Genomic DNA, 26,197 nt, shown 5'->3' on the forward strand with positions numbered 1-26,197 from the left:
TCTCTGTTTAGGCTCATTTCTCTTGATTTACTTAGGGGAGGGAGCCAGGACCTGGGGTCCTGCTCTCAGAGGTGGGCATGGATCTGCTCTGTGTCCTGTCCTGGCCTTTCAAGCACACAGGTGTCCACCAGGCTTGGTTCCTGTGCCAGATCTCATCATGTATTAAGCACCTACTGGCTGCCAGGCATTTGGCTGGACTGCTGGGGACCCTGAGTGAGGATCACCTATTTTGGCCCCAAAGAGCCACCATGTCTGCCAAAGGGCTGAGGTCATACTTGGGACCTATGTGCCACTGGTGTTTATGTTTCTGGAGACACTAAGCGACACTCTGTTCTCTGAATTTTTAACTTATCTGTTCTGTGGTCTGTGGTCCGTGGGGACCTGGCTAAGCCTGTGTTTTCTGAAGGCATTCTGACCTCTCTACTACCCTGGGAGCTTAGCGGGACGCTGCCAGGACAGCCCTGCCTGACATTAAGCAATGGTCACCTGCCATTTCTCCCAGCTTCCCTCCCAATCAGGATGTTTGTGGTCAGCGAGAGTGACGCAGACTCAGGGGGACCATTCCTGTGGCCCTAATCTTGGCCGCTAGCTCACAGGCAGAGGGCCCGGAAAGACTTCCCAAGGACACATGGGAAAACGGTTCCTAAACCTACCTACGTCAGCCCCGGGCCCCAAGAGAACTGAGTAGGCTCACCGTCTGGGTATTTCCTTTCAGTCTTACATGTTGGTCCAAGACAAGCTCAGGATTTTGGAAAATCTGACCACCCCTGCAAGCCCACTCCAGCATGCTATGCCTTGACTAGGGTTCCTGGGTTGTCTTGGAGTAACATTGCTAGCCATTTGGTTACCATATTAATTATCATAGGCACCTCATTCATGCTTATGCAAACGAGTGAATCAAGCACCTACAGCTTCCTTGGCCTTGGGTGGGAGGGGGCTCTGGCTCGAGCTGAGCTGAAATCACTATTCATATTTCCTTGTTACCAAGGACCAGTCTATAAGATGTCTGTGGCCAGCTTAAGGAAGAGTGAGAAGGCTGCCTGGTTAGGACACAGGTCCCTGTCCCTCAGGAGCTTCAAGGGACCTGTGATTACGATTACTTTAGTTGGCCTCCAGGAATGCCCAGTATAAGTAGGCTGCCATCCACCATCACCTCTGCTCTCCTACTGGTGCCATGTGTGCCAGCTAGGGTTGCTAGGGTGAAATGCCACTAACTGGGGGCTCCAGGTGGCAGGTGGGTTTCTTCCCTCAGCACTGGCAGCTTCAGGAAAGTGGCCCTCTTTGCTCTGCGTCTTGCCTGGGATGTTTCTCTTGAGTCTTGCTTAGTGCCTGTATCCCAGGGCACCATGAAGAGCAATTTGGGGATAGTCATAGACACTGAAGGGGTCTCCCCTGTGGTCATCTGGCATATACCTGTCCAGGCATGAAGTGTGCACTGGGGTATGTGGCCCTGTCTAGCCTGACATCCTGCCCAAGGTCACCTGTGAGGGATAAGGCATGAAATGTTCAGCCTGTGTTCTCTACTTTGCTCCTCCCCCATGGTCTATGCCTTGATTTGTTTGCTTTGGGGTTTTCAGAAGCGGGAAGGCCTGCTGCACTCCAGTCACATCTCAGAGGAGCTGACCACAACCACAGAGTAAGTGAATGGCAGCTGCCCCACCTCGGGGTTCTGTATCTCATGCCAATGGCCCTCCCGGGATCCGGGCCTCATGTAAGCCAGGTCCCAAGCTCTGGCTTCAGCCTGGGGACACTGGCCTGGGTGAACCTGTATTCCTCCATATTCCTTAGTCTTCGTGTGTGCTTTTATTGTGCACGTACCTGGCTGCTTCCTTCCTCCACACACTTCCTTCCTTCCGGGTTTTCTGCGTTAGTCTCCCCTCAGAGGCTTTCTCATTCCTTATTTTGGAAGGTGAACTTAGGAGATGGTTTAGTCAGTCAAGTGCTTACTGTGTGAGCATGACCCGATCCTCAGCACATACATAAAAAATAAAAATAAATTTTAAAAAGGAAAATAAATCAGGTACAGGGGTGCATACCTATATATAACCCCGTCCCTGGGGGTGGCAGAGACAGGAGGATCTTTGGAGCCCATCAATCTGCCTGTCTGGATCAGTGGACCTGCTGGGTCAATAAGAGACCCTGTCTCAAAAAATAAGATGGATAGTTTCTCTCTCTCTCTCTCTCTCTCTCTCTCTCTCTCTCTCTCTCTCTCTCTCACACACACACACACACACACACACACATTACACACAATATTTTTTAAGTGTTAAAGAAGATCAGGGTGTGTCAGGTGTGTTAGCTCAGGGTGGCCACAGAGCTGGTCCCATGCTGCCTATTCTCTAGTTTTCCTTTGTTGTTTGTTTGTTTTTGTTTTTTCAAGACAGAGTTTCTCTGTGTAGCCTTGGCTGTCCTGGACACTTTGTAGACCAGGCTGGCCTCAAACTCACAGTGATCCACCAGCCTCTGCCTCCCACATGCTGAGATTAAAGGCATGCACCACCATACCCGGCCCTAGTTTTCCTTTTTACATGTCTATTGCCAGTTGCTCCCTTCGAGGGAGGAACCATGTGACACTCACAACTGTCCTATGGTGGACACTGTTGAGTCCTCTGGTCTCTGAGAAATCCAGACTTTTCAAAAACCTAAAGGAACTTGTCCCTAATAGCAAACCATAAAGTGTACATGTATGTGGCCCCATGGTGCCCCATGATGGGTCCCAGGGACTCACCCCCTTTGCTCCTCCTGACTAAACTTGTTTTAGTGTTTAAAACATTGAAGGCACCAGTTAGCTCACCAGCTCCATTCACAGAGTCGCCAAGGCTGTGTGTCGTGTTACAGCCTTTCAGCTGCTGACTGGCACAGAACCCACTCAGGCAGAGTGAATGGGCTGCCAGAGAACCAGAGAAGCTGAAGATGAGTGTATGTGTGTGTGTGTGTGTGTGTGTGTGTGTTTTCTGTCCTGCTCCGTGTAGTCCCCAGGGAAGAGCAGATAGCTGGGGGTGGGGGTGGGGTCAGGTGGGAGTGAGTTGTGCCAGCACTGTGGGTCTGTGACTACAGAAGGGTGAGTTCAAGGAATAGAGGGTAGGGTGAGGAGCTGGCAGCCTGTCTTGAGAGACGCCACACCTGAGTCACTTCATTTCCTCACAAGCCTGCAGTCAGCCATGTGAATGGGCTCAGCCAGGAGGTTGTGCTAATCTCGCTGTGGCTGGTCCTGCGATATGTGAATCTGAGGGCTTCCCAGAGCCTCCTCATACTTCCTTTGGTGCTCATGGGTTGATCTTCCTGTCCAGTTCCCTTCATGTTCTGAGACGGTGGGGACCCTAAATCCAGCCTCATCCTAGATTCCTGTACCATGACTTTTATTCTCTGTGGGCCAGAGTAGGTCTTGGGTCATCAACCCCTGTCAGGAGTTTGCAAGAACAGACTCCACCTTCTGACCTTGAGTGGTCCAGGGACCTGTACAGCTGTGGGAAGTAGCATAGGCCATCTATTGCGGTCTGCTCAGGGCAAGGGGGACCAGAGAAGACATCAAGAGGTGCTGGGGCTCCACAGTCATTGGGGATGGGGGTAAAACCTGAAAGGAGAGAGAGAGAGAGAGAGAGAGAGAGAGAGAGAGAGAGAGAGAGAGAGAGAGAGAGAGAGGGAGAGGGAGGGAGGGAGGGAGGGAGAGAGATGTGGCCAATGCTGTCCTGACAGCCCACCAGCTGCACCCAGACATTCTGGGGAGCTGCTGTGTGCCCACTGAAGCTGGTCATGGGAGAAGCAGGGTGCAGATGGACATAGAGGATGCGTGGTAGAGATGGTGCCTCAGCTCCAGGGTTGAGCATCAGGGTCAGGCTGACAAGAAGATGATTGGGTAGAATGTAAAATCAGGCACAGTGTGGGGCTTGGGAAGTTCTGTAGCCACAGTGGCATTTTCAGGGGCAGGAGTACCCTGGAGTCAGAGAGGGGGACACTTCCATTGAGCTATTTCTGCTGGATGCCAGGCTGTTCTATGCCACCAAGGAAAGGAGATTTTTTTTTTTTTTTTTTAGTCCCTGCCTGTTAGCCTCCTGTCTGGCCTACCAACTTGGGCTTTGCTCTCTTTTGCCCACCCGACCCCCATCCTTGTGGCCACAAGGGCTGATGAGGGATCACTGTAGAGTATCAGGTACCTGCCAAACCTACAGAGAGGCCTTATGGCCATCGTGGTCCCTGCTGTGCACCTCTGGCTATTTCCTGCCCACTTCTTCTTTGCTGTATGCACCTCTGGGAATGCACAGGCCTGAGATTAATTTATTGGTGATGTCTGCATTGCTAACTTTTTTGAGTTTGGGGTTTTTTTTTTTGTTTTGTTTTGGTTTTTGTTGTTGTTGTTATTGTTGTTTTTTTTGGGGGGCGTTGAGATGGGGTCTTACTACGTAGACCAGGCTGGCCTCAAACTCACAGGGATCCACCTGCCTCTGCCTCCTGAGTACTGAGTACAATGTGCCAGGCACACTGTTAATGCTTAGCTCCTATGTCCCATTCTCCCTTTTGGTTTCCCAGAGGCATCTCCCTCCAGGAAGCCTTCCCAGCTTTCCAAACAGGAGTGGATGGCCTTACCATTCCTGTCACCTATTATGTCTTTTTTTGTTACCAACCCTGAGCTGTGGAGGAGGAACCCTGGCCAGGGACAGGCTCAGGGTGTTCGGTTCTGTGTCTTTATGTCTTGCACATAGTAGGTCTCTCTAGTAAGTGTTTAATAAGATGGAGCCCAAGGACTTGCCCTGGAAGTAGGTGTCTGGGGGACTGAATGCATCTCTTAACTTTAGGAAGTGTGGCAGCTGAGCTTCAGAAGAAACTCTCCCTTATCTTTCCGGAAGTTGGCTCTAGGGGTCTTTGAGAACTTAGGTCTCACAGGTTTCCAAAAATGGGTCATGCTTACATGCAGATGTGGTGGCTGGGTTAGCTGTAGCCAAACTATCTCAGTTTACTTTGCATAGTTGAAATAAACACCATGACGGTCTTAGTTGGGAAACCCCAACTAAGGGTCTCTTCATTGCTGTGAAGAGACACCATGACCATGGCAACTCTTGTAAAGGAAAACATTTAATTGGGGCTGGCATACAGTTTTAGAAGTTTAGTCCACTATTATCATGGTAGGAAGAATGGCATCATGCAGACAGACATGGTACCAGAGGAGTGTTCTACATCTTTTTTGGGGAGGTGGCGAAGGATTCAAGACATGGTTTCTCTGTGTAGCCTTGGCTATCCTGGACTCTTTGTAGACTAGGCTGACCTTGGACTCACAGAGATCCACCTGCCTCTGCCTCCCTGAGTTCTGCATCTTGATACAAACGCAGCAGCAGGAGACTGTGTCCTATACTGGGTGGAGCTAGCCTATAGGAGACTGCAAGGCCTGCCCACATGATGATGCACTTCCTCCAACAAGGCCACACCTCCTAGCTGCCACTCCCTATGGGCTGAGAACTCATACACAAGAGTCTATGGGGCCATTCCTATTCAAACCACCACAATGACCAAAAGCAACTTAGAAAGGAAATGATTGATTTCAGTTTACAGTTGAAGTCTATCACTGAGGGAAATCAGGGCAGGAACTCAAGGAAGGAACCTAGGGACAGAAACTGAAACAGAGGCCACGGAAGAGTGCTGTTCACTGGCTTGCTCAATGCTTTCTCATACAATTCAGGTCACAGTCACAATCTACTCAAAGCAAAGCCAAACTCCAGCAGCTGTATTTGCTTCATGTCTGACATCTGGGACTCACTATCTTCTGGGCTCCAAGGAAGCCTGGGCAGCTTTACCTTTCTGGTTCACCCTTCTGCAGCATACAGAGCTTATCTCCTAGGCTCAAGTCTGACCCCATGACACCTGCTGATGCCCTTGGTGCTCATGCCATGTAGTGGCGACTCCCAAATGCTGTGGCCTCTACCCATGGGCTCCTAGCCTCTCTTCAGAGGCTTTGGACCTTACCACATGTTGCTAAGCCTAAGCTTTTCTCCATGATCCCTTCAATCCTGAGGCTTCTGCTGCAATGGAGGCTGTCCCTTTCTCAGTGGGGCATCTTCAGGTCTTTCACAGTGCCGCGGCTTAGCTGCTCTCTGTGACCCCTTCATGCCTTCGAAACCAGCACCACCTGGGAGATTCTTATACACTGTGAAGTTCAGATGCCAGTCACAGAGGCAGCCTCTGACACACAGCCTCGGTGTGCTGGCCCAGAGGGGACAAGTCCCAGGTTTCACCCCCAGTGATACTGGTCCCTTCTTTATCACAGCCGTTTCTGCAGTTCCAGATGACAAGAGCCATAGATTATTTCAAAATATCACACAAATAGCCCCATAGAGTCTTTGAGGGACTCTCAGAATCCCCTCCAAAACTCACCATCGAGATCTCCCACCATTATCTTCTAAGTTCTCACAACAGCTCATTAATCTTTAAGCATTCAGTGGCTTTTCTAGCCCAAAGCACCAGACTCCCACGCTCACCCTCTATCTCAGAGGTTCTCAACCTTTCCAGTGCTGTGACCCTTTAATATAGTTCCTTCCTTGTGGTGACTCCCCAACCATAACTTTGTTTTCATGGCTAATTCATAACTGTAATTTTCTACTGTTATAAATCATAATGTAAATGTCTAATATGCAGGATATCTGCTATGTGAAAGGGATAGTTGACCCCCCCCCCACAGGGATCAAGACACAAACAAAACAACAACAACAACAACAACAAAAACCCACTGTCCCTACAGTGGCCTCTTCTGGGCATGATTGTGAGAAACTTTGGCTAGAATCAACATACTCCCAGTTCCCATGCTCCGTTATGCCTGTTCCCTCTAAATGATATACCAGGTGTCAGGGAAGAGGACAGTTTGCTGTCACTCTTGTGCTGATGTCTGTCATCTGCACAAGCCCCTCACCTTTATTAAACCAGAGCAAAGGGGGACCCTGGGTCTGGGTACTGAGGTCTGGTTGGCTCTGCCTGCCCCCCGCTGTTAAAGACTGGGTCCAAGTGACCATCTGACTTTTTGTTTTGTTTTGTTTTTTCCCATAGACTCATGATGGGCCGGTTTGGTAAGTACCCTGGTTTGGGGTGGGACACACCGAGATCCCTGGGGACACAGGGGCCAACCCAGAAAGCTCTGGGGTTCTAAAGGTCATGTGTGTGAACTTGGGCAGGAGGGGGTGAGGCTGTTGGGAGGGAGGAGTGCCAGTTGGGAGAATGTTTCTAGCTTACCTACAGGGAAGGAGGGAGGAAAGGAGGTAATTGCCCATGCACCTGACCCTGTCCCCTGGACAAGAGAGGGCAGACAAGGGGATCGAAAACTTGTGGCTGCATTTAAATCCTCAGAGGTGGAAGCCTGGCTCCCAGCTTAGGCAGGGAGGCCAACATGGGCAGTTGAAAGCAGAAAGCACTCTGCCACCATGGTGTATTCTCCAGCTGGCAGGAAGGGAAGTAGGGTGTTAGAGAAGTGGAAGGCAGACAGAGGCCCCCAGTTCATTTCCAGATGTGTGCCTGACACTGGGGAATCCTTGGGGTGGCAAATGCTACCTCTAAAACCCAGCGCCCTTCTCTGACCTGGCCGTTATAAAGAAAGGCCCAGAATCACCTCCTTGGAGAATGGGCACAGCTCTGATGGTTCTGCAAGGTCTTGAGTGTGAGGGAAAGCTGCAGCCGCGTGCCCCTTGAGCCTTTTCTGATGGACAGGTGCTATGCTTGCTGGGAAAATCCACAGGCTTCTTTAGCACTTTGTTAAAGCAACTCCCGTTGACCTGCTTTCATCCCAGTCTTTATGCCACTATTATTAAATACAAAGGAAGGTGGAAGGGAGCCTCTCGTTCAGTCTGTGAAGGAGAGACAGGGTGCGAGCAGACGTGGGTCACGTGGGACCCCTACCCATGTTCAGGTGCAGGCTAGTTTCGAGACATATTTCTCTACATCCCTGTCATCTCTACACGGAGGAGGCTCTGAACCCCTGGGGATTGCAGAGGCGGGAAGATGACAAACGGGGACCTGAGAGTGCCTGAGTGTGGAGTCGTCACTTCTGTGTTTGGGTTGGCCCTGTTTCAGGTTCACAGGATCTGAAAAGAGTTGTCTTGGCTGGGGGAGGGTGTTGAGCCTGGGCCCAGTCAGTATCTTGGGAGAGCCCTGGCAGCTGGCGAGAACACCTGGTCAGGTGCACAGGCCGTGGCTCCCAAGGGGAGAGCCAGGTGAGGCAGGTCTCAGCAGGCACAGTGCTGGGGGACATCTGAGGCCATGAGAGGCTTCCTTGGAGGCTGTACTCACTTCACTTCTGGAAGGCACTAGCGTAAGATGAACCGGGCTATTAGCTAGTGACAGGCAATTAGTTCCGCCTCCGCCTTGCGCTTCTGCTGACGCAAGGAGGTCTCCTAGTTACGAGGCTGACAGTCTCAGCCTTAGTGCTGCATGGTTGTCCTAGGATTTCTGGTCCCATCTGGCCTTACCGTCCTGCCAGGGTCTGGCCACACTGCTACCATTGGTGCACTGTTTGTTGGTTTCCACCCAGAGGTTTCCGTTTGGCTTCTTTGCACATTGCTGGGGGAGGGAGTTCTCAAAACATCCCTTGTCTGTTTCCTGTTCACCATCCCTACAGTGGCCTCTTAAGATGCCCCAGACATCACATCCTCAGTGGCCCCCTTGTTTTCTTAACCTCCTGAATGTCCAGGCCCAACTTTGTGGCTGCCTCACCTTTACTGCTTTCCTCCTGAGATGCTCTCCTACTAAATTACCCCATGGTTCCTTCTTGCATTGACTTATCTGTCCCTCACCAGGGATTTCCCCTGCCACAAACCAGCATGCACCGGCTCAGCTACGTTCAGCTTGTCTTATTTATGTCTATAATCATCTGACACACCCAGAGCCAGCCATGCTCCCGGAAGCCTCAGCATGTGCATGCTCTCCTTGTCCCAGGACAGTGGTGCAACAGTTATGTTTGTAGGCACATGCAGTGCTCAGGGCTGTAGAGGCCACTCACTCCCAAGCCTGCAAGATCTCAGCAGTCCTTCCTGGATCACTGTCAGGTGTGTGGAGGTTCCAAGGCAGCAGGCTGACCCTCCTAGGCTGGGTCTTGCTGGAACCAGTTCCTTCAGCCTGTTTTGGCTTTTAAGTGTTGTGCACAGGGCCTGTGGCTCCTCGCTGGTCACTTTTCCATCATTCTAGCAGATGAAGGTGTGCCCAGCCCCTGCTCATCAGCAGCAGCAGCTTGTCCTGGCTGAGGTGGGAGCAGGTTTTTCTCTCCCTGGAAACAAGTCTCCTGGGAGCTGGGAGGTTACAGCCTGGTCTCCATAGCAACGGCATTGCCAGTTGGCTTTTCTCTAGCTTGTGGCCCTTTCTCCCCAGTTCTTTACTCTGAAGCCCTTTCTGATGCTGTCAGAATCGGATGGGCAAGTGCAGAAGCGCCTCATCCCATGCTCAGTTTGCTGCGGTCCAGTGTCTCCCATGCGCCTCTCCAGTAGAGCCTGTGCTAAATTAAAACTCTGACCGGAAGCTCACACCCCTGGTCACTGTGCACCCAGGACGCTGCACCAAAGGATGCAGCTCCTGTCAGCCTCCCTCCCAGGCCACCCTACTCTTGAATCTGACCCTCCCACATTTCTCTTTGCACATTCTGTTCACTCTAGCTAGAATGCCCTACCCCCTCAGATCTCTCCAGCAACCTTGCCTCAGACTTCAAGGTTCTTTCTTCTACCCCTCCATTACTTCAACCTCTTGTCCATAGTTGCAAATTTGGGTGCTGCCTGATGGAGTTGGTCAAGCCCCAGAAGCTGAAGATTATGGGGGTGTACCTGGGAAAAGTAGGAGCCCCCATCCTTGTCCCCAGGGTAGCACTTTGACGCCACTGTGGTCCCAGCCTTTGCTCTCAAGAGGAGTCAGAGTGTAGATTAAGGAGAACCTTCTAGTCTAAAGGCGACCAAGTGGGGCACAAGGGGCAGATCTAGGATGCTTTCCACTTTGTGCTTTTCCCAACTAGACTTCCCAAGCACAGGAGGGAAATTGGTGGGGACCCAGACATGCCTGAAGGTTGTCCCTGTGGCCTCGTCCCTACTTTTGATGCTCAGAGAAGTGGTGAAGAACGGGCCAGGGTTATTCCTGCTGACAGAGCAAAAGTCCTTTTGGCCAGGGAAGCAACCCAAAGTCTGGCTTTTCAAGTCACTCAGTGAGAATTTGAACCCAGCTCTGCCCTGTCCCCACCACCCGTGTCTAGAGCCTCAGGTCCCTCCTGGCCATAGTGCCACACGACGTGTCCTCTAGGTCTAAGTAAACAGCCAGTGTGGGAGGCGCCTAGCAGCCGCCCACATAGCACTCAGCCAGCCCAGCGGTGGCCCAGCTAAATAAACCAGTGACGTCAAGAGTCTGGGCTCCTGGGGCTTTGCCTGAGCCGCTTTGCAGGACTGCACTGCTTCAAGAGGGCTAAGCTCCTTTTGCCCCTTTACAGATTGTTTTCTGGAGGATAATCTGATTTAGCAGATTACGGAAGTGAGTGACATCTGGTGCTAACTGAGCGTGGATTTTTGTCCCCACTGGCCCTTAGGGGAAGGATCTGTCTCCTTTCCCCCCAACACACACACATACTTGTGTTACACATGCACACACAAAAGGTCCCTTCTCTCCATTTTGCCTCTCGCCTAACCCCAAGGCTGAGGGAGAGGCCTTAGGTTGGATGGAGCTGCTTGCAGACCCTGGCCTGAATCTCTGGCACCTTCATCTTGGGGCTAGGTTGGTAGGAGGCTTCCTTTAGACTGTCCTGGCTGCCTCTTCTCCCAGGAGTCCTGGTTTTCTCAGTTTATGTCATCCTTCTTTGTGCTCCTCCTCAGCACTCCTTATTCCCTGAGGTGAGAGAAGGCTCCTTGTGCCCTCCCCCTCCCAGCCAGAATTCTGTGTTGGAGCTGGGGGGGTGGGGTGGGGATGGTGGAAGGCCTCTCCGCTAGCTCTGTCCCAGGAGAACACAATGCCTGAAGAACCAAAAAGACAGAAGTCAAGGCCTAGGTCCTTTCCAGTGCTGCCCGTCCCCCCTTCCCTCCCCGCCCCCCCCCCAGCCACTTTGCTGGCCCTGGAGCCCTCAGGTCAGGCCTCTGCTTGACCTGGGCTACTGTCACCTTTCCCAATGATCTGTGTCCCCCACTTCTTACAAGTATTGGCAGATATTGGGGTTCAGAGTACATCTCTGGAAGGATTCCAGGTTCTTGTGTCCCTGAACAAAGAACAGAGCAGAGGCACACAGTTACAGCCAGAGGAGACTGAGGACCGATCGGCTTCCAAGCTGGGAACCGATGCCTCCAACGTGCAGAGCTGGGCTTTCCTGTTACCTTAGAGCCAGCTTTCCCCTTATTTGCATAGCAAGGGTATTTTGGCTCATTTGCATAGAGTGGGCTTTTCTGAGCACGCACTATCTGTCACACATAGTTCGCACAAATTCATGTGTTAGCACGGCTGTCTCACCAGCATCTTAAATCTGCTCCCAGGGGTGTACCACACTGTTAGAATGGGCCCCAGGCCACCCGCAGACACTTTGGAGTGCACATGTCCTGAGCCAGAGAGCCACATGCAGATTTTCAGATTTAATTTTTTTTTTCTTTGTCAGCCTTGGTGGGCTGGAGGTGTCTATTGTGGTTAGGGAGGGGTTTCAGGGTTCCAGTGTTCCTCTTTGCCAACTTGTCCTTTTCATATGCTAATTGTGTAGAGGACTTCGGTCCTCTGGTGGGAGGATGGGGCCTTCTATGCTGACTGGGGTAGCAGCTTGCACACAGGTAACGGAGCAGGTTATTCATTAAGGAAGAAAGAGATGGGATACCTCAGGGAGCAATGAGCTGCCTGCAGGTCTCCTGCAGAGGACACCAAGGACTTGGGCACCCTCACCCCAGTACATTTGGGGACCCTTTCCTGTTGCTAGAGTCAAAGACAGGGCCAGGAGTTGGGAGAATAATCCATCTCTCCAGGAGGCTTAGAGGCCCGAAGGTCCAGCAGACAGTGCTGCAAGGAGGAAGTGTATTTTCCAAGTTGCGATAAGTACAAGCCGGGAACCCTTCAGAGGCCGTGAGGGGGCAGGGTGGCTGTTTCCAGAACACTGATGGCTGAAGGGTTGGGATGCAGGGTGACAGAGTGTGCTCAGTGATTCCTCCCGGTCCTCTTTCTTGCACGCCATGCAGAGCGGGATGCCTTCGACACGCTTTTCGACCATGCACCGGACAAGCTCAACCTTGTGAAGAAGGTAGATTATCTCAGCCCCTACCTCCAACCCCGGCCCACCCTCTCGGGACCTGTGCCTAGGCAGACTCTGTCTAGACTCTCTGCAGACCCAAGGGAGGCTGAGATGGAGATGAGAGCTATTTGGGATTTTTTTTTTTAAAGATTTATTTATTATGTATACAGTGTGCATCAGATCCCATAAAAATGGCTGTGAGCCACCATGTGGTTGGCTGGGAATTGAACTCAGGACCTCTGGAAGAGCAGTCAGTGCTCTTAACCGCTGAGCTATCTCTCTAGCCCCATTTGGGATTTTTAAGTGTGTGCCTTCTGTATGGTGCACACTCAGCAAGGTGCGCCACAGTGGCCGTGTCAACCAGAACAAATGGCCAGCTTGATCCCTGTTGGCACCGCGCCATCAAAACCAGGGCTGGCTTAAGAATGCAGGGCCAGACACAGAACCTTTTTATTACGCCCATTAGAGAAGAGTCTGGCATGGTCTCACCCTGCCATGTTGGGGGCTTGGGTTTGGTAGGGTCTGCAGAAGGTTGCTGATACTGCCTTTGCCTCTGGACAGTCTCTCATCACGTTTGTGAACAAACACTTGAATAAACTGAACTTGGAGGTGACCGACTTGGAGACCCAGGTAGGAAGGACTTTGGTGGAGGGTCCCTTCTTGTCCTGTGCTTCTTCTAGCAGCTCTCAACGTGGGGGTGGGGGTGAGGGAGTGGGAACAAGTAAGACCACCTTGTGTGTCTCTCAGGAGGAGCTCCTGGTGTGTAGCCCACAGTATTGCTCCAGCCTGACCAAGCTGCCTGCTCAGACCCTCTGCTTCCTGTAGCCGTGACAACCAGAGACCAAACGCTGGAGTCACACTGGCTCTGCAGGCTGAGTCCAGAGGCACAGTGTAGGCAGGCTGGCTCCTTCCCACTGCCTCTGTGGTTTCTGCAGGAGGGCTTCAGCGTTCTTGCGTCCATAGATGCATTACTTCCATCTTCTGCGGTCTCCTCCTGTGACTGCGTTCTGCACAGGGCTCTGTGCGCATCGTTGCCCCCCCTCCCGCCACCCCACCCCCATCCAGGCTGCTTCCCAGATTTAGTGTCTAGAGAATGCGTGAGTGCATGGCAGCACCATGCTGGAATAGCACCTACCCTAAGGACACAAGGGCAAGCAGAGAGAGACTCTGTTTCCAAAAAAAGTCACACACACACACAGAGTCTAGGGATTAGGATCCCTGCTTACTTTGGACAGAGACAGTTCAACTTTTAGTTCCTACCCTCAACACTGCATCCCAGCATGCCACAGGCCCTTTGCTGTGAAGGTCTCTGGGTCTAGAACATTCCGTGCCTTCCACTTCAAGGGCAGAGACATGGCAGCCTCATGTTTGGTCCTGTGGCGGCATGAGAGACGTTGATTGTCCCATCTGACCAGGAGCCAGGCAGATGGCTCAGCTGGTAAAAGCGATTGTCAAGCAAGCCTGATGACATGTGTTTGATCCCAAGGGACCCACATAGTAGAAAGATACAGCTGACTCCCACAAGTTGTCCTCTGACTCCACAGACACTGTGACACTAAACTGGCGATCTACCCCATACATCATACAAATTACAGGAATAATAATAATAAAAAAATAAGCATTCATTTGGGGAATAGTGGCAAAGCGTTTCTGTCCTATGTATCTCACACACTTCCTCTTCAAGCTAGAGCACCATTGTGGTGACAGTCTCCAAGCACACAGCAGGCCTTGAAAGGCCCAACAGAATTTTCCTCAGCTTAGTTGTGTGGTTGAGTTCTGAGCCAGAATCTTGGTGCAGACATCCTTAATGCACAGCTGATCCTTCCTAAACCCCTGGGCGGTTCCTTCTATTGCTTTTTCTTTCTTTAACTTCTCCCATTTGCTTTCTAATTAAAAAAGTAATTCAGGTTCATCGCAGAAATGTCTGAAAATGAAGATAAGAAAAACAAACAGAAGTCACCATAATCTATCACCCTGAGGGCGCTGCACCCCGGGGATGGGGGGTGGGGAGCTGTTGTTCCAAGCATTTCTCCTGAGTATTCTTGGTGGGTGGAGGCAGTGTGGTTTGTCTTAGAGAGCAGTGTGTGTGTGTGTGTGTGTGTGTGTGTGTGCGTGCGCGTGTGTGCGTGCGCACGCAGCGTGTGCAGCGTGTGCATGTGTTTGGGCACAGGCCCTCGCTTGTACATGTATGCGTGTGATTTGCAAATGCATCTCTTATCCTTAGCTGTTTGCTCATGCAGCATGCTTGCTGGGTGACACTTTAGATTTCCTGAAGCTCGGGGAAGCTAAAGTGAAAAGCTGTTTCTCTCCCTCCCTACTGTCCCCCACCCCCAACTCCGCCTGGGTCTCTTCCAAAGTGTTCATGCATAAAACAACACACTCTCTTTAATAACAGTCGAGCACACAGGACAGCTGTTTTGTAATGTGCTGTTTTTTTCTCCCTAAATACATTTGGGCATCTTCTTGCGAGAAATGGATGTCTCTGTCTGAAGCTATTTCTCTTTTCAATCTGTCAGTCATCCTCTCTCTCTCTCTCTCTCTCTCTCTCTCTCTCTCTCTCTCTGTTTTCCTTCTCCCTCCATCTCCTCAAGACAAGAGATTTACCTTAGCCTTGGATGCACTTTGTAGCTCAGGCTAGCCTTAAACAGTCAGTGAGCCTCCTGTCTTAGCTTCCTGAGTGCCAAGGTTTTAGGCACACACCACCATGCCTGGTCCTGGTCTCTTCTTAGGTTGAGAGCTGCGACTCAGTCACATAGCATCTGCTGAGCATGCTCAAGGCCCTTGGGTTCCCTTCCCAGCACTGTTAAACTCATTTCCTTCCCTTCAGGTGTGAGGCTGAGTTAGAGTAAATGATTGGACCCCTTCCTGCTCATGCACACGCTGCATGGCAGGTGTTCTGCCCACAGCTATTTGTGCCCTGTCTGTTTCCTCGGGGGTTACCATGTAGAAATGAAAGCAGACATAGAGGTAGGTGTAAGACCAAAACAGCCAGCACCATGAGGCTTGGGAAGGTCTGATCATGGAAGCTGGCGCCCGCTGTACGGGCAGCTGACCCATATCCGTTGCAGCCCACCCAGCATTTCTTATGTGACCCTCTAGAACTCACAGCCAGGGTGCCTGTGATCAGGGGGAAAATCTGCATTTTTCCTTTTTTTTTTTTTTTTTTTTTTCCTTCCCTGCCATCAGATAGTGTTAAGGCAGGCAAAGTCTACTTTCATTATCGCTGGCATTCTATTAAGTGTGTGCTTGCTGGCTGGTCCCCTGGAAGGCCTGCCACCCGCTTAAAATTACTTTATGCCTTTGCTTCTTAGGGGAAATTTCCCCCAAGCTCCTGGCTCTCAAAATCTGATATTTGTGATGTTCCCTTTTCCATTTAAATGCTGTCGGGAGGGAATCTCCGAAGCCCTCCAGGATAGTGGAAGGCCTGGCTGGAAGGGTCTCAGCTTTTAAAGGGGTGCTGCCCCTTCTTTGTGATCTCATTTGCATATTTGAAGATGCTAGTCTCTGGAAGATGAAGGTCACCTAGGAGTCCCATCCCCTCCTATCTCTTCAGGATTCCTGCCTGGGAATTGTAGAAGAGCTCTTCTTATATGAAAGTGGTTCACTACTACAGTCATTGGCCATGTGTACTGAGATCAAAATTTGTCTAGTACCCCTGTAAGCTACCCTTAGCATTGTAATAAGCTTGTGAAGAGCCAGATTCAGGGGCCAGCAAAGTGGTGCAGAGGATGAAGATGCTTGTTGCCAAGGCAGATGACCTGAGTTTGGTCCTGGAACCTGCACAGTTCAGGGAGAGAATGGAACCTCCACGTGTGCACCCTGGTCTGTGTGTGTATGTGTGTGGGTGTGTCCATACGCACATACTCACCAAATAAACCCTGTAATTAAAAGAGCATCAAGGGGGCTGGAAAGATGCTTCAGTAGTCAAGGGCAGTTGTTGCTCTTGTAGAGGACCCAGGTTTGGTGCCCACCACCCACATGGTAGCTCACAATCATTGTTGTTGTTTTGTTTTGGCTTGGTTTTTTGTTTTGGTTTTTTGAGGCAGGGTTTCTCTGTGTAGCCTTGACTGTCCTGGACTCACTTTGTAGACCAGGCTGGTCTTGCACTCACAGCAATCCACCTGCCTCTGCCCCTTGAGTGCTGGGATTAAAGGCGTGTGCCACCACCCACATGGTAGCTTACAACCATCTTTAGCTGGAGTTCCAGAGGATCCAGTGCCCTCTTCCGACTTCCATGGGCATTGGGCATCCACATTGTGCATATACATACATACATGCATACATGCATACATACATGCATACATACATACTTGCAGGTAAACTACTCATACACAAAATAAATCTAAAACAACAGCAACAAAAAACTACAGTCAAATTCAGGAGTTTGGAATATTGCTGCACAGTAGTGGTGTTACTGGCTATCTAATTTGGGCTATTGAAGGTATATAAATAGCCACAATTAAAATGGTTAGACAAAGGGCTGGAGAGATGGCTCAGAGGCTAAGAGCACTGACTGCTCTTCCAGAGGTCCTGAATTCAATTCCCAGAAACCACATGGTGGCCCACAACCATCTATAATGTGATCTGGTGCCCTCTTCTGGACTTCAGCTGTACATTTAAAGAAAAATGGTTAGATAAGGAAAAAAGCCCATGGAGGCTGGGTGGGAAAGGACAAGTGTCATGTAATCCACAAGTGTGAGTTCCCCCAAGAATAAAAACCCCTGGAGATAGGAAGGACGTGGGGCCTGATAACTCTTGTTCCTAATATGAATACTTGGGAGGCTGAGGCAGGAAGATGGCTGAAAATTCCAGACTATTCTAGGCTAGAACGAGAACCTGTTTAAAAACACCTGGGCCAGGGATGGGGGCTCAATGGATCAGAGCATATGCTGTACAAACACGAGGACCTGAGTTCAAATTCCCAGCACCCAGGTGAAGAGCCAAGTGTGGGCATGTGCACCTGTAACCCCAGTGCTGGGGTGGGGGACCAGGCAGGAGGTTCTGTAGGGCTCTCTGGCCAGCCCAGCTAGCTGAAAATGGTGAGCCTCAGGCTCAGTGAGAGACCCTGTCTTAAGAATAAAGTAGAGAGCAATATAAGAAGACACCTCATATCTTCTGACCTCTGCATACTTGCCTACTGGTGTGTACACACACACACACACACACACACACACACACACACACACACACACACACACGAAAATAAAACCCCAAATTCTAGGACTCAGGAAGCTGAGGAGGAGGAGGATCATTTTGAGCTTGAGGCCAGTCTGGGATACATAGTATGACCCTGCCTCAAAAGATGATAAAATCACAACAATAACTACAGAAGGACTATGAAGGGTTCCTAGGGAATCAGTGTTCAATGGAGACAGGATTCTGGAAATGGCTGGTGGTGGCAGTGTATGACAGTGTGAGCATTCTTCATGCCACTGGAACACCTAAAAGTGGTGAAGATGGGGGCCAATGAGATGGCTCATCATCAGGTTAAGGCACTTGCCACCAAGCCTGATGGCCTGAGTTCAACCTCTAGGACTCACGGTAGAAGGAGAACATCGACTCCTACAAGTTGTCCTCTGACTGTCACATGTGCACTCTGGTGTATGCGCGCACACACATACACAAAAAATAAATAAAAGAATTTAAGGGCTGGAGAGATGAGATAGTGGATTAGAGCACTCGTTCCTCTCACAGAGGACCTGAGTTCATTTCCCGGTACCCACACAGTGGCTCACAACTATCTGTAACACCTGTTCCAGGGTATCCAATATTTTTTCCTGACCTCTGTGGGCACCAGGCATACCCGTGATGCACACACATACATGCAGGTGAAACACTCAGACACATGAAATAAATATTTAAAAAGATTAGAATTGTTTTAAACTAGTTAAGTTGGTAAGTTTTGTGTTACACAGCTAAGGCACCCATTGCTTCCACTGCAAAAGCAGCTGTTGCACCTTCCTGGCTTGCCCAAGGAGGGGCATGGGTGTCAAGAGTGGGGGTTCTTTGTTCTTCACCCCTTGTCCCCTCCTGTGGGTGACTAGGGCACGGGACTCTTTCCTTGAGCTCTGCTAAGAGTTCTCAGGGAAGTCTGAGGGTGCTGGGTAGGGATGGAGCCCTGGGACGGGCACTGCAACCTGTCGGGGGCATTCACACATCCTCCTGCACACACACACAGGGTGTCTGTCCACCCCACACATGGCCCAGAATTGTCACTGAGTTTTCTCTGCAGTTTGCAGACGGTGTGTACCTGGTTCTGCTCCTGGGCCTCCTTGAGAACTACTTTGTCCCCCTCCATAACTTCTACCTGACTCCTGACAGCTTTGACCAGAAGGTAAGTGCCTTGTTTCCTGGGAGTGTCCCTAGCTATGTCCCCCAGAGTAGACAGAAGGAGAGTCCCCTGGTAGCACTGGCCAGCTGCAGCCCCTCAGTATTCTTTAGAATGTGAAGCAACACAGCATGTGGGATTCAATCCCATATAGCTCCCTGAAGACAGAATGGGAAACCCCTTAGTGACATGCAGGGGTATGTGTGTTGCTTGGTCCTGTCCCCTCCATGTCTCCCCCCTCCAGGCTTGTGTTGTTTTTAATGACTCTGGTCAAATGCCACAAACAGCCCTTTGGGCTTCCCTGTTTTGGGAGCCTCCAAATGTCATGTCCCCGAGTGACACGCGTGTGACTTGGCAGCATGTGCCTGCTTGTGCCTCCTGCCTCACGATCCTGGCTGCGTCGCTTTTGCTTCTATTTTTCCTCCTGCCACAAAAGGATTTTTTCTCAAATATTTACAGTCGTCCCTCTGAACTTGCTGGGGATGGGTTCCAGGACCCCACTGGGTACCGAAGCCTGCAGATGCTCAAGTCCCACATGTGAAATGTCATATAAAGCGTAAAGCATAAAGCCTACGCACTTCCTCCTATAGATGTTAAATCCTATCTGGTGGCTTATAATACTTAATGCAGATATGCAAATGCTATGCAAAGTAGATGATTTCTGTATTGTTAGAGATCAGCAGTGGTGATACTTATTCAGTGTGCTACAGTTCCCCAGACGGTGTCTATCTGTGATTGGTGTCATTTGGAGAAGTGTGTGTATATGTGTTTGTATGCATATATATATGTCTATGTATCTCTGTATATGTGTACATGTGTGCCTCTCCTGGTATATACATACATGCCTGTATGTATGTCTCTCTGAGTGTATGTCAGTGTGTGTACTTATGTATGTGTGCATGCCTACGTATGTGTGTATATATGTTTATGTATGCATGTATGTGTAAGAGTATCCTCATATGTGCCTGTGTATATGTATATATGTGTGTACATGTGTGTGTGGGTATGTGGTGAGACTGTGTGTAGGGATGTACACTTTATTACTGTGTGAAAATTCCTTCTGTAAGAGCCTCTGGCCTGGCCCTTGAGTGTGGGTTGCCCACACTACCTGTGTCCCTGTGTCTGCTCCTCCTGTGTTGTCTGTCCTTCCCAGGCTCCCCACAGTTAGGTCTGCCACTGAAGAGTTAGTGTGTCGCTTACGGGGACTTGGCAGAGGCCAGTTTGGGTTTGCTTGGGGCCCATGAGGCATGGAAGCAGACGGTGGCAACCACAGTGGGAGCCAGGGTAACAGCAGAGAACGGGCCAGTGTTTATCAATCTGCCGGCTCCTGGCACCAAGCAGTCTGTCTGCTCATGGCCAAATGTCGTTCCTATCATGCCTGCAGAGATAGAATTGGATGGATTAGGAAGTTTGGCATGTGGGAGTCCACAGTGGGGATGGAGGGAGCGTGAGTACCGTGAGGAATGAGCGGTACAGAGCTGTCAAGACCATGGAGCTGCTGTAGTAGATACCAGAGGTCAGACCGTTGGTAAACAGGCTCTTACATACCCAGGCCCCTACGTGGCTGTATTATCTCTGGGAAATCTTGTCTTTGCTTGAACTAATAAGGAGGTTGGTGAGAACCCTGAATTCAACCAGAAGAACTGGGTTTTTGTCCAAAAAAGGCTTTGAACAGGTGGCAGAAGCCACGTTCCTCCTCGGCCTGGCTTCCTCCCTTTGAAACCAGGGTGAACATCTTTGCTGGCTGCCCTCCGGTCCTAGGGCAGTGATGAGCACACACCGAGAGGGTCCTCCCACTCTCCAGGGAGATAGGAGGTCAGGGTGTTTGACTCTGTAGGCATCTGGGGCCTTCTCCTCCGGGAGGCACGAGGGCTGAGCCCCTTTCTAACACCTTTGCATGTATATTCTGATCTTTTCCTTTTGGGGGGTGGTGGTGAAGCGCTTATATTGCTGCACCTCTATGAGGTGCACCGGTGTATTTGTCTCCTAGTCCTCATGGCTGGGAGTGCCATATCCTGCACAGGGGCAGGGGGCAGGGGGGGCAGTGGGCAGGCTCTGTGGCCTGAAACTGAGGATCCTTTGCTCTGGCCCAGGGCATCTCAGGAGTGCTGAAGGAGGCAGAGATTCAGCAAGGAGGTGCTCCCTCAAGCATAGCAGATGCCTACATCTTTAACCAAAGGCATTAGGCTAGGGTTGCGGCTCGGTTGGTAGAATACTTGCAGAGCATACTCAGGCCCTGGGTTCGATCCCTGGCACCATGTAAAAAGGCACGGCAGTAAACATCTGTAATCCCAGGCCTTGAGAGGTGGAGGCAGGGAGGTTAGAAGGTCAAATTTATCTCCCTATACTTAGTTTTTGTCTCAGAAAAAAACAAGAGAAAAAGCAAACAACATTAGGTGGGAGGGATAGCTCAGTGGCAGAACACGTGCCCAGTGCACAGGAAACCCTGGGTTCGCTTTCCAGCACTGGGGAAGGAGGAGCCACAAGACCGGACAGCTCAGACCCTGTGGGTTTCTGCCTTCTGCTCATTCACAATTGACACGGTAAGGGAGATTATTGCTGGCATTCCTGGCTCACTCACAGTGTGGTGACAGGCAGTGCTACTGCTGGAGAGACATTTGGTCACTCGGAGCCCTAAGGCCTGTCCAGCTGGTGTCTGTGGTCTGTGCACTCGCTAATGTGATGGTCCTACCCTCTCATCCTCCTTGGCTCAGGGTAGGTGGGTGCTGCACACAGTTTTGGTTGCTCTTGACTCTTATTTATTTATTTCGTTTTTCTTATTTTTTTTTTTGTCTTTTGGTTTTGTTTTGGTTTTTTTTTGTTGTTGTTCTTGATGTTTTGTTTTGGAGACAGGGTTTCTCTGTGAGTAGCCCCGGGCTATGCTGGAATCACTTTGTAGACCAGGCTGGCCTTGAACTCACAGACCTCCGAACTGTCTCCCAAGGGCCCCACCACCGCCCGGCTTGACCCCTGTACACTTTAAACATGGCAAAGAGGCTCCCACTTGGAGCTTCTTTAGCCGTCATTAGCAGAATGGAAGTGATTGAGTGATCAGTTGGATGAGCAGGGCAGGGTGGTCAGGCAGGCAGATGGTCAGGGCCAGGACTGGGAACCTCCATGCTAGCCCTTAGACTAACCTTAATTCCAACAGGGTCCCCAGTTGCCTCAAGGACAGTGTACCCCCACAGAGACACAGACAGGCCTGCAGGGATGCCCAGCTTGCCCAGCCTTAGTTATCTGACCAGGTAGCATGAAGCTGCCCTGTGTTCAGAGGAGTGCCCTGGCCTGTGAGCGCCTTTGCAAGGGTCTTGTCTTCCCCAAGCCTCAGTTTCTCAATCTGTCATTTCTCATCAGATGGGAGATTCTGGCTCAGAAGGAACACTTGGCTATGACCCCCGGGGGAGGAGGGCAGGTTGGGAGTTGCCATCCTTCCATCCATCAGACCCAGACCCTTGACACGGAGAACAGGAGCTACCGAAAACCCCCATGAACTCACTGTTGTGTGCACAGGATAACTGTGCCCTGGATTGTGTCCTGGTGGGCTTCATGCAAAGGGAAACCATCAGTTCTTTCCATACAGAAGGAAGGACTGTGTCAACGTAGTCAGATGTGGGGGACACAGACCTTACTGGCACTGACCCTGCTGCTGTCTCGTTCCTTGCAGGTGCACAATGTGGCCTTTGCCTTTGAACTGATGCTGGATGGAGGCCTCAAAAAACCCAAGGCTCGCCCTGAAGGTAACACCCCTCCCCTAAGGCTCGCCCTAAAGGTAACACCCCCCCCCCACACACACACACACATAACAGTTCCAAATACAAAGAGGGCCCCGGGCAGCCTGCATGTTCTGTGGACAGATGGCAGGCATCTTTCTGTTTCACGTGTAGCAATACAGCCTGCAGCTCACGGAATCTGTCCTCTCCAGCCAGTGCTATCTTGTCTGTTTTACTTCTGCAGATGTGGTGAACTTGGACCTCAAATCCACTCTGCGGGTCCTTTACACTCTGTTCACCAAGTACAAGGACGTGGAGTGACAAGAGTGGCTGATCCTGCCGGGACAATTTCTAGGCAAGAAAAATGAGAGCATCCACCCACGGTCCCTGCTTTCCCAGGAAACACCTCCCCAGGGAGGCCTCTGGCTTCCCTGTCCCACCCCTCCTCTCTGCTCCCTGCCCTGATTGGTTGTTGCTTTAAACCCCTTTTCCCTTGTGTTTCCCCAGCGGCTTTGGCCTTTGAGAACTTGGTGCTTTAAAACACCCTCTCGGGTTTGAGGCCTCACTTCCTCTTTTTCTCTGCCTTCGTCAAAAGATGAAAAACATCAAAGTCCCAGCCTGCCCCTCAGCTGGAGAGGGCTGTCCACCTGTGCTCCAGCCCATGGAGCAGTTACTGACAGCAGGAACACAGCAGCCGGGGTGCCAGGGACTCCGCCCCACTTGTCCTCAGGAAGCCCCTGGGCTGGGCCTGGCCTTGGAAGCAGGGTCTTGTCTCAGTAAAAAGATCCTCACAGTATTTCACTCCTGAGTCTCAGAAGCCTTAGACTCGTGACGTGGGTCCCCCCACCCCCATCCGTCTTGCGGTTTTACTGGTTTTAGCTGACCTTTTACATGAACTCCGGGGACCCAGAATGCCGCGGGGGGGGGGGGGGCAGGAGAAGGGTGGGCTCACGGCAGCTTGCACAGGGCATGCATAGGTCTCTTGCTGGCTCTGAATGTGCAGCGTGAGCCAGCCTGGAGCCGCAACCTTCCATCTCCGAGGCCCCGTTAGGGAATGGACACATTTTTAGAGACTTTACAAGGGGGTGGGGATCCATTACCAAGGCTGCCTGACCACAGGTCACTGGCAGCCGGAATGACAGAGGCGTGCATCTGGAGACTTTGAGGGCTAGGGAGTAAGAGATGAAGATGCTGGCAGGCCACTTCTCTCTGCCTTTCCACCATCCCTCCTCCTGTATTAGTCTTCTCTTTATTCCAAAGTTGGAACCCATCCCCTGCATAACCTCGCTGGCCCCATGGCATCTGCAAGGCCCTGTCTCCAAATGCCAGGAGTGGGTTTGTGGGATATGTCTCAGCTGGTATTAGGAAGGGGGACATATGAAATGTCCACATCCCCCCCCCCCCAAGAACTCTACTACATCTCCCGCAGCATGACCTGTAAAAGAAAATGCTGCTGTTCCTATAAGCCTGTCACCACTCACTTCCCTTGACTCTAGATAGGAGTGGTGATGCCGTGCCTGGCTGGCTCCTTGTTTCAGGAACCCTACTCCTCGGGTTCGCCCCTCTCATGCTCTTCCTACCTGCAGCCTTCAGTACAGCCACCTCGTCCCCCTTCCTTGAGCCTTCTGCAGTCACAGCTACAGTAAGCCTCCCCTTTCTCCTTCCCACCTTGCCACGGGCCAGGGCCATGAAACGAGGTGTGGATACTGAATTGAATGCCAGTGGTGAAGTTCCGGAAAACAGTTTAATATCCTCCCTTGGTTCCACGGTTGCTAAGCTGGGGACGGGCTTGGAATAGCCGCTCCGATGGAGGTGGCTTCCCAGCAGGGGAAAGACATAATTAAAACGGCATTACCGTGTCTCCCTGTGGGATGCGGTGACATTAAAGAGCCACACTGACAAAATAGCCGGGACTGGAACATTCTGTGCTGCCTTCCTCGTGTGCACAGAACCACAGCAGCATCCAAGAGCTGCTGCCTCCCTCTTGCTCTGCTCACGGGTGGGCTGGGCAAAGGTGTCCTGTATCCCTGGGGCAGGAAGCCTAGATGCAAAGGGCTTGCAGAGACCTATGGTGCTGAGGGAAAGAAAAAGAGTAAGCCTTGGAAGGGCTGTGGCTTTCTGGGCTTTCCTGTCTGGAGGACACATGTTCCACTTGGAATCCAAGCAGGCTCCTTTTGCCTCACAGAAGGACTTGTGCAGCAGAAAGTTCCACGAAGGCGCGACTTTCCCTGTTGGCTGAGTGTGGAGGTGTGGTTCTCACATGCTGCATCTGAGCTCATCACTAGACTAGAGCAAGTCAGAGCACACTGTGCCACCCCCTCCAAATGACCTCGCTCTCCTTCCACTATGGAGTTGGCATTCACACCACAGCCTGGACAGAGGCACCAAGAACCAAGGCTTGTAGGCCAACTTCAGGGCCATCAGGGTAAAGGGAGAGCTGCCTCCCTCCATGACCTCAGGTAGCCAGTGCCCACCCCAAAACTCCCCCACCCCAGCACAGCTTTCACTGGGGGTGGGGAGGCTCTGGAATGAAAATACATCTCTTTTAGCTGTTAATTTAAGGAAGTTCTGGAACCTTCTACATTCTTTTCTGGTATTGTTATTTGAAGAGATATCTGGACACCAAAACTGGTAGAAATACCACCATCTGTCACCCCCACGGGGACACAAGGAAGGGACAGACAGGTCTGCACTCCCCTCCCCCAGGTCCGGTGGCCAGGGGGTGGGGTTGCTCCCCTCCATCCTGTGCTGATTAGAGAACCCCCTCCAGCTCTGCTGACCTCTGTGGACCTGCAGACAGCTCTTGTTCCCCTTTTGTACCCAGTTGAGCAAGCCCCCAGCCCAGGGACCCCTCCCTGCATTCTCATATAGGCCTGACAAAGGGAAATCTTTTTTTTTTCCCCCAAACAGCTAAATCCATTCCCCTGTCTGTGCAACGATGCTTTATTGTCTTTTTAATTGTTCGAAGCAATGTGCCCTTTGGATTTCTGGATATTAAATAAAAACCACTAAACCCCCGGCTGTGCTTTGATCAGACCCTCCTGGCAGACAGCAGGGATGGCGTGCTTGCGACAGCTCAAACTAGTGGCTTCCTCTGCCAGACATTTCAGGCTGGAGACGAAGCTTGAAGCTCTCGGGGTGTCACAATGTGCTCTGACTTGCTCTAGTGAGGAGCTCAGATGCACCAGCTGGTCTCTGTTCTCCCCGCCCGGAGCTGGGGCCGCATTATTTCACATTGCCAGGCTGGCTTGAACTCTTCCCTCTGGTGCTACCAGGCACCCGCTGAAGGAAGATACTGGTGAGGAACAGAAGGGCTGGGGGATGGGCTTCCCTGCTCTCTGTGTGGAAGGGGTAGGAAGTCAGAGCCAGTCTGCAGTGGCGACCTCAGCTTGGCATTTTGTAACCCCCTTCCCCGAAGAAGTCTCATGCCTCAGGTACATTTCCTCTACAGAGTGATGCTCACTGGGAAGCCAAGAGTTCAAGGCTAGCCTGGCCTACATAGTTCCAAGGTAGCCTGGGCTACAGAGTGAGACCTTGTCTCAAAACAGTTTTCCCTACCCCATAATGCTGGGAGACAGCCCGGTGGGTGAGGTGCTTGCTCTGTCATTTGGAAGACCTGAATCTGAACCTCCAGCTTTATCTGCCAAATGCAGAGTCCGTAATCCCAGGCTTCCTGCAAGAGAAGTGGAGACAGAATCCCTGAAAACTCAAGGGCCAGCTACCTTGGTGAACACAGCAGGTAACAGCCGATTCCCTGCTTCAAACAAGGTAGAAGGTGATCGCTGACACCTGAGGTTGTTCTCTGACTGCTACACACGTGCGCTACACACTGTGTGTACCCATGCAGGACAAAAATAACACATGCACACATATATAGTCTTTTTTAAAAGGCTAAAGACAACTAACTGGCTGGGAAGGGGGTAGGCTTTGGAGGGGCTCTTGGGCTCTGGTCCAGCTTTGTTT

General features: G+C 51.2%; 1 protein-coding gene across 1 annotated transcript in view; it reads left to right on the forward strand.

Moving 5' to 3' along the window:
* Parvb (parvin beta) overlaps positions 1–22,641 on the forward strand; it is an 84,034-nt gene extending 61,393 nt beyond the window's left edge. The window contains exons 7-13 of the mRNA XM_051160121.1: positions 1,578–1,636; positions 7,030–7,049; positions 12,144–12,205; positions 12,758–12,826; positions 18,429–18,530; positions 22,189–22,261; positions 22,479–22,641. Coding sequence (XP_051016078.1) covers positions 1,578–1,636; positions 7,030–7,049; positions 12,144–12,205; positions 12,758–12,826; positions 18,429–18,530; positions 22,189–22,261; positions 22,479–22,555 — 462 coding nt within the window. The 3' untranslated portion in view covers positions 22,556–22,641. The remainder of the gene's footprint in view (positions 1–1,577; positions 1,637–7,029; positions 7,050–12,143; positions 12,206–12,757; positions 12,827–18,428; positions 18,531–22,188; positions 22,262–22,478) is intronic.
* The last annotated feature ends 3,556 nt before the right edge of the window (positions 22,642–26,197 follow it).

This window comes from Acomys russatus, chromosome 17 (assembly GCF_903995435.1).
Source record: "Acomys russatus chromosome 17, mAcoRus1.1, whole genome shotgun sequence".
In the NCBI taxonomy this organism is placed as follows: domain Eukaryota; kingdom Metazoa; phylum Chordata; class Mammalia; order Rodentia; family Muridae; genus Acomys; species Acomys russatus.